Source organism: Acinonyx jubatus, chromosome C2 (assembly GCF_027475565.1).
Source record: "Acinonyx jubatus isolate Ajub_Pintada_27869175 chromosome C2, VMU_Ajub_asm_v1.0, whole genome shotgun sequence".
Classification (NCBI taxonomy): Eukaryota; Metazoa; Chordata; class Mammalia; order Carnivora; family Felidae; genus Acinonyx; species Acinonyx jubatus.
In genome coordinates this window covers 105,710,168-105,718,738 of record NC_069384.1, presented here as the reverse complement: position 1 = coordinate 105,718,738, position 8,571 = coordinate 105,710,168, and the positions used below count along the sequence as shown (strand labels likewise).

Genomic DNA, 8,571 nt, shown 5'->3' with positions numbered 1-8,571 from the left:
GGTCTTACTGATCACATGACTTTTTGACTCTTTAGTCTTTAACTGTGGAGAATTACATTTTGAATATTAAGACATATGAGTTAAGAGACCAGAAAATGGCACACATTAAGCACTCAGCAAATGTTAATGTTATTTTCCATAAGCATTGCTGGAGTCATTTTTATTTGTGATTCGTGATTTGTGCATCTATGTTCATAATTAAGATGGGTGTGTATTTTCCTTTCTTGTGTTTTCCTTTCTGGTTTTTATGTCACATATACACCAGCGAACAGAATTAGTTGGAGAATGTTTTTTAATTCTCTGAAAAAGCTTAGTTAAGACTGTATTATTACTTGCATATTTTTTCTAATTGTACAACTGTAAAACTAAATGGAACAGGGTTTTTTAATTTATTTTTATTTTCTTGGGGGGTTGATTTAAAAATACTGATTTGTCTTATTTTTTATAGAGATATTCAGGTTTTCTAGCACCTTACCTCTCAAGTATGAACCAAGGCAATACTGTTCATACCTTTTCTTTTTTAAGTTTATTTATTTATTTTGAGAGAACTAGAGAGAATGCCCATGGGGGAGGGGAGGGGGGAGAAGGAGGCAGGGAGAGAGGGGGGGGAGAGAGAGAGAGTGAGAGGGAATCCCAAGTAGGCTCTGCACTGTCAGCACAGAGACTGACATGGGGCTTGAACTCACAAACTGTGAGATCATGACCTGAGCTGAAATCTAGAGTCCAATGCTTAACTGACTGATCCACCCCGACACCCTGATACTGCTCATGCCTTTAATTTTTTTCTCCAAATGGAAGAATTTTTCACAATTTCCTTCTCATTGGAAGAATTCAGAGAATATAAAACAGACAGATGGAGTCTAAGCAATTTAAATAAAATGAATTTATATTTACATTGAATGTAAAAGTCAACATTACTTATATATAGTTATTAATAATGAAAAGTAGTAAAAAATTGGCTTGGAAATATTGAAATATTGGCCTTCAGGGATAAATACACAAGCTCTTTGACAGTCTCTCATGATTGACTTGTAATTATAAAGGAGGCGTTTGGTTTGGAATTAAGGACAAACATGTATAAAACAATTGAAAAATGTTATCAGTGGAGTAATATCAACTAAGTATAAGAAGTAGTCACCACTGGTATACCACCAGTCTTGCCTGGCCCTATCTGGTCTACTTTTTCCTTACTATTTTAAAATGAAGGTAGAATGGTTCCGTTCATAAAATTTACACATGCCAAGAACCCGAGAAGAACTACAGATACACTGAGATGAAAGAATCATTATCCAATAAGGTCTTGTTATGCCAAAGCAATGGGGTAATTCTCTAAAAAAGGAAGTATAAGAGGATAAAACTAAGTATATAAGGCTGTTTGTTGGTACCCAGTATTCATTTTAACCATTGCTCGCAATAACCCTGGATTTGGGGAGCAGTGATCTGCATCCCATCCATGTAGTTCTGCTGTAGTTGACCCCCTTTCCTGCTTTGAGGGGGTTCATTACCCAAGCCCGGCCAACTGAAAGACTGTGCTCCCAGGAACAAGCATGGATTGGTTCAGAAATAGGCATAGGGCCCATGTTAGGTCAAGCAGAGACAATGAGACTGGGTATGGAGATTTTTTGCTTAATTGGTATTCTTGATGATGTAAACTGGAAGCTGCAGAACCCATAACATGGATCATGAAAATGAAACCAATCCAGGGGCACCTGGGTGGCTCAGTCAGTTAAGTATCTGACTCTTGATTTCCAGCTTAGGTCATGATCTTACTGTCACGAGATTGAACCCAGCACTGGGTGTTGAGTCTGCTTAAGATTATCTTTCTCCCTCCACCCTTCCCCCAAATCTCTCTCTGTCTCAAAAAACAAAACAAAACAAAAAACAAAAACAAAAAACAAGTAGAGAGAAGAAAGAAAGTGAACCTAATCCAAAGGAAGCAGAGTTGAGTAATGACTTTTGGTACCACCACCACTGAGCCCTGAATCAAGTCATATGGGAAGTCTGATGTATTTATGTACTTTTCAGTCATGTGTTCTGATAAGTTCTTCCTCCTTCTCCTCCCCTCCTTTGTCTTTTCTTCCTCTTCTTCATTATCACTATCTTCCTCCTCATCACCAAGCTATTCATACCTGGTGTTTCTATCACTTAAAATACTACTAATTGGTAAAATGGGATAGTAATAGGATTTTTGTTATGGAATTCTTGTGAGGATTAAACGATATAATCCATATAAAGTGCTTAATACATTATTTGGCATAAAGAGAGCATGAAATAAATTTTAGCCATTGTAGTTATAATTGTCATAATCATTATTGTTATTACTGAGTAGATAACAACCTCTGTAGACATTGAAAAGTGGGAGATTAGGATAATATAAATCAAGGAAGAGGATCTAAAGGGAAGAAAACTGTAGGTTAAGGAAAACAGAAATCCCAATGATGTCTCCTAGGGCTGATTGTAGGGTATATATGACAAAGATATGCAGAACAGAAACTTACTCAGAGACAGCAAGATCCTCTCTACCCTGCAGCTTTAAGTTTGATGGGCTCATGTGAATGGCTGTGGAGTTATACAGACACATTAGTCTTAAAAATCTAAACCCTGAAATATGTAGCCCCAACTTCTTATAGGTCAAATTATCATGTCTTTTATGGTAATTTTTATAGCGTCACATCGAATAAACCAAATCGTTTGTTTATTTCAAATGCTTGCAATGAATTCAAAAAGTGTATTTGTGTTTCAAAAGAGTTCTTTGTTATTAAAAGTGCAATTCAAAAAAAGAAAAAAAACAAAAAAAGAAAAAAAACATGAGCTAAGCTCTTGGCAGCTGCAAAGAAACAATTCATTTTTTTTTTCAATAAATCTGTTACTTGCAAGTCAACTACCATGGTTTTAAAATGTGTGGTGTGTAGAAGCGTTTTTTAATATCATATAAAATCTCTTTCAAATATGTAGTCAAGGTGGTGAAAAAGGCATAACTGCTTTTCTGGACTTTTAGAAACTTTAGCATCATGATTAAAAGTTAAATTAGCAATTCAATCCTGTAGCCAAAGAAAATGAGAAATTAATGATACTGCCTAGTAACATCAATGACAAATCTTTAGAGGGAAACACAGGTAAAGTGATGAATCTCCACTGTCAAGGCTGGGCTTCAGACATATCTGGGCATCTGTCAGACCACTGAGGTGGCTGGTCAGATGTCGAGGGTTGGTGCTATGAACTCTTCTTAGGAATGTCTGGTACAATGAAAAAAGCCTTTGTCCTTGGTGGGCCATAGTCATTTTGAAAACTTTTTGATTAATTTCTTGCTAGCTTGATTCTTGGCTGGATAGTTGAGCCCAGGCATGAGAGAGAAAGTTTTTAGACAGAACAGAAGGATACATTTTACTGCAAACTTGGGAACAGTTTGGTACTGGGAGCTAAGCAACCCCGCTTTGGGGCCTCTTTATCAAAGTGTAACACCAAGGAGAGAGACAGGTGTTCTTCCCCATCCTGCCATAGGCTGCCACATGAAATTAGTGAAGTGGGGGTTGGCTCCTGAAGCTTCAGGGGGAGCGGCACAAAGGAACAGAGGCTGCCATCCTTGACAAGGCAGTATGCAGTGAAATCAGTTCCTGGAACCTCCATGGTAGCAGCCACAGAGTTTGCTGGGCTCTGGGTAGTAGAAGTGGACACCACCATAGCATGCTGGGCCAGGAAGCATAGGGAGAGTAACAACGTGGGCTTATGAATTGGTCTGGATACCTCAGAAAGGGAGCATTTGTGGAGCATGGAGACTCTAAGAAACACTTGGTCTGAGTGGACTTTACAGAGGGTTGATGCTCAACCTGAGCACTTGGAGTATGTGGCAGTAGAATGTGGGTCAAGATACGCATAGACCTTTGATTATTATTGAGAACTGGGGGAATTGGGTGCATATCAGATAATACCATATATTGTCTCTGATCCCAAATCAAAGATACCGAAAAACCATGGTTTCTGACAGATCTGAAACCAAAGGAAAAAACTTAAGAAAAGAGAATAATTTGACTGGACTAACTTGATCTCTTTCATTCAAATATGAAACAATTAACAGAGATGTCCTGATTTGATTTCTTTATGGTAGTATTTAACACAGTTACACATCAGTCCCAAGTCATGTTCACAATTGAAGAAGTCTTCATATGTTCTCTGGTATATTTTACCTAACATCCCTTGCTTTTGGAAACCAAAGGCAGGAGAGGTTGTCCATCTGCCACTGAGAACAGTGGGTTATGTTCCACTCAGTGCAGACAAGTAGGTTCTCCACAACTGGTAGCTGGGCAAGGTGACCAGAAGCATGGAAAACACCATTCCCCAAACTGAGAAATGTAGAGTTAGAAGAGAGAGAGCTTACAACTCCTCTATGAGTCAAAATAATTCATCTGCCCAGTGAAGAGACACAGGCTCAACCAGCCCAAGAAATCTCACCCCCGTTCACCAACCAGCTAGTGGCAAAGCAGAGAATCTAACGTACCTCTCAACACTCTAGGTCTCCCTTCCACAATCCATTACTGCTTCATGAAAATATTTTCAAATCACTCCTAGAAAAACATCCCCACACTCAGCCTTTGCACCATACCTTGGAGTATGCTCTTTACTATAACGTCTGTGTGATCAGCCAGAAGATCTGCCTTGGTGATTGCAGCCAGGGACAGGTAGTTGGACATATTCCTGCACAGTTCCTTGTTGCCTCTGTGGAGGAATTTCACTGCTATGGGGATGGCTAACGCCATCACAGGGGGCCGGTTGTAATTCTGAGGAAACATAAGAAAGTAACAAATAATAAGTGGCTCATTATTCATTCATTTATTCATTCATCCAAAAAAATATTTATTGAGCTAATCTCCAGAGTGCAGCTGTGAAAACACGGACCCCACCCTGTTTTCATTGTATTTGGGCCTCTGGGAATTCTTGTCCTTATTAGGGAGACTTGGAGGCAAACAGGCAGCTAACACCGTACGCTGATGGGGGCACTGACAGGCAAAGTTCAGAATACTGAGGGAACAAAGGAGGAACACCTAACCCAGTCTTGGACGGTGCCAAGACTTTCTGGAGGGAGTGGTGTCATAGCTGGACCTGGTGGATGAACAGGAGATGGCTGGGTGATGGCAAGGAAAGGAATGAACAGAGGAAAAGCACCTGTGGAGGCACAGAGGTGAGGGAGAACATGTACCTTTGGAAATTGTGAATAGCTCACTGCGGTGGGAGTGTGGGCCATGTGGGAAGGTTGGGGTAGGGAGGTGAGCACAGGAACTGGAAGAGTAAAAGGGACATGATTAGGAAAGGTCTGGCATTCCATGCCAAGGAGTTTGAAATTGATCAAGAGTCACTGATGACAAAAATAACTCATCAGATTTATACTTGAGAAAACAATCCAAGGAATGTTGAACAAGTTACTTTTTTGACTTCATCTTAAAAACTAAAGTTTCAGCCAGTGAGATTCAGAAGAAAAAAAGTGAAGGAACATGAGACTAAAAATGAAAGAAATTCTGGGTCCTAAAACAATCCTCTTTTTCATATACTTCGTGATTGACCATCAATGTCCTTATACATTAAATAGTGCTATCTGCATTTAATTGCCTATGAGGGAATAATAGTTAAAACATACAAAGCATTTTCTTAAAAGTGGATGGTTTGTCTTCATTACCATTAGCTATTCTGATCATCAACCCCATCCTTTAGCCTAATTATAAGGCAAATGTTGCACACTGCACACACTACATTTGACTTCATATTATTATATTAGAAATAAAAGGTATTTTTTTTAAGTCTATTCATGTGAACAGTGCTTATATCTTGCCACTTGTGGATTACTCCCTCTAATATGTCCCACAATTCTGGGTTTATGGTAGGTGTTCAACAAACATATGAGAAATTGAATAACTAACGAAGAATATATAAACCTATTGTGATAGTTGTCATCAGAAACATAATGTGACAGGAAGGAAGGCATGGAGGTAGGGGGCCCTTTTGCTCCCATCTGTCTTGCTCATGTTGCTGTTAGCAATGGCTGAGTATAGGCTCAAACCTCCAATGCCATCCATTTTTAGGACTAGTTGATTGGGCAGCTGAGTTGTTACACACTCCTTAACAGATTCCTATTTCCATGGCCAAGGCCACATGCTACTTCTTTCTAATGAGGGCATTTGCCCTCTTGGCTTCAAAGGTTGTCAAATGACTCAGACATTGACCAATCAGAGAATCACATCTCCTTAGTCCAAATAGTAGGTTCAATAATGGGCAAATTACCCAATTACAATTAAGGAGTCATTAAAAGGGCTCTGCGCAAGAGATTCTCTCTTCTGCTGAATCAAAAGTGCCGAGAATGGAAGACCAAGAGTAGCTGCTGCCAGGTTTGACCTCAGTAGGAGAGAATCTGTCTGCAATTCAAGGCAGCATGGATCTGAGAGACAAACTGAGGGAAAAAAATGTCCTGGTGACATCATTTGGGCCCTATGCATTAGGCTGTGCCTGAGGCCAATACTAGCCCCAAATATTTCTGAGACAATTATCTCTTTAGTACTTAAGCTTTTTTCCCTCCTTCCAGTCCCTAGAAACAAGAAATAGTCTTATAAATCCTTAATTCATTCCTGTAGTTGCACCCGTTTTCCAGATTGAAGAGTCAATCTGACTACTGAGCAGAGACGGTAAGTATTCAAAACCCTAACCTGATAACCCCACAGTTAAGTCAGCCATGTTGAAAGCTCTGACCTTATCCCTTTGTGACAAATCATGTGCTTCTATAGCAGCTCCACTCACTAGGTTTCTGTCCTATCCTTCTTAGAGTTCCTAACACGTCTATTAGTACCATGGCTTGCAGCCAGACTTCTCTGATAGCAGGCTTTGACTTTATCTGAGTATTTCCTCTCCTGGTGAATTTAATTGGGCCTGATTGGACTGGGCCATTACTGATGTGATGAGCTGTGAGGTCTCCCTGGGAGGCTGGCTGCAACCTGCCTTTCAGCTTTAGAAGTCTGGATGTGTGTTTAGTCAGGCCAGACAGAATTGTTTGGATCCACTGATGCTAACTCACACCAAAGGATTTCTAAAAGCCCAGTGCATAATCCAGCATGCCAGTTTACTCATCTACAGTGAGGGTCTTTCCTGGGTCAGACTCTTTCACATTATCAGGATATCAGGAACCAGATTACTAACCAGAATGTTCACAGATAGGCACAAAATCAGATAAAAGCAAAGAGAGATCCTGAGGGTTATGTCATCCAGGCCATGATGAAACCTGACTAAAATAACAGTCCTTCTCTATAACCAAATCCCCATCTCTGGTGACTAACTGGAACTTTCCTGTCCATCAGAGTCAGTCTCCACCCCTCCCCCCAACACACACACACACACACACACACACACACACACAGTGCTGAGTAATTGTACCATAATAATGACCGCCCCCCCCCGCCCCCCCCCGCCGGAACATCCTCTTTGTGTTGACGTACTCTTCAGAGTATGTAATTTAGGAAGTGGTTGTGTTAGGGAGGCTGACTGATTTGTCCATCTTCTCCATTATAATCTTATTCTATCACTGTTCCCTTGAGGTTACATTCAAGTTACCTCAATCACAGTATTTGGTATTTTCCAAAACATTGTCTCACCTGTACAATGTTTGGGGTTGCCCTCACAGACAGCCAGTCTTTCCATTATGTGTAGATTTTTGCTAGTTTAGCTTTTAGATGACAAATCTTTGTCCCTGTCATGGTTGATCAAACCCCCAGTTTTGAGAGTGGAATGCAATCACACAGTTGTTCTCAGAGCTTTCCAACAAAAAACTTCATGTCCAGGTTTACTTTACCTACTCTGAATCTTCAGCCAAGAACAACTTGCAGCTAGAAAAGTACACGTCTTCCATTAGAGGAATATGTCTTCAAGCACATTTACCTGTAACTTACTGAGAAAGCACAGATGGTCGCATTTGGAAGTACAACTTGTGTTCCCCACTAATCATGAACACAGATGGTACAAGATCAATGAAAATCAGTATTCGCAGCAACTGAGGTTTTTAAACCCTGGGGTGAGCCAATATTTGCCAGCAACCATGAAAGAACAGGCTGTCTTAACAAATTCTATCAAATTCTTCTTAAAACAATTCTAAATGTTCTAGAGAAAAGTAGTGAGCAGCTATTAAAGTCTTTGAAGTGTGGTTATAAGTGAAATGTATAAATGTTTTTACAGGTAAATAATGTCATTATTAAAAGAAAACAAAACTTTGGGGTGCTTGGGTGGCTCAGTCAGTTAAGTGTCCGACTTCAGCTCAGGTCATGATCTCACGGTTCATGAGTTTGAGCCCTGCATTGGGCTCTGAGCTGACAGCGCATATCCTGGAGGCTGCTTCGGATTATGTGTCTCCCTCTCGCTCTGCCCCTCCCCTGCTCATGCATGCTCTCTCTCTCTCTCTCTCTCTCAAAAATAAATAAACATTTAAAAAATTTAAAAAAAACTTTAACATACTCAACTTTTTTGTTTTCCTCCCACATATGTCATCCAGAAATTTTTCAAATGACAGGAGAAGTAAAACATTAAGCAAAGAGCAAATTATTT

General features: G+C 40.0%; 1 protein-coding gene across 12 annotated transcripts in view; it reads right to left on the bottom strand.

Annotated features, from left to right (window-relative positions):
- Positions 1-8,571, bottom strand: part of VEPH1 (ventricular zone expressed PH domain containing 1) — a 252,221-nt gene that overhangs the window by 207,688 nt on the left and 35,962 nt on the right. For all 12 annotated transcript variants that reach the window (XR_008297873.1, XM_027061541.2, XM_053221272.1 and 9 more), the window contains one exon: positions 4,601-4,775. Coding sequence is in view for 11 of the 12 variants with exons in the window: in XM_027061541.2 (XP_026917342.1) it covers positions 4,601-4,775 (175 nt within the window). In the remaining variant the exon portion in view is untranslated. The remainder of the gene's footprint in view (positions 1-4,600; positions 4,776-8,571) is intronic.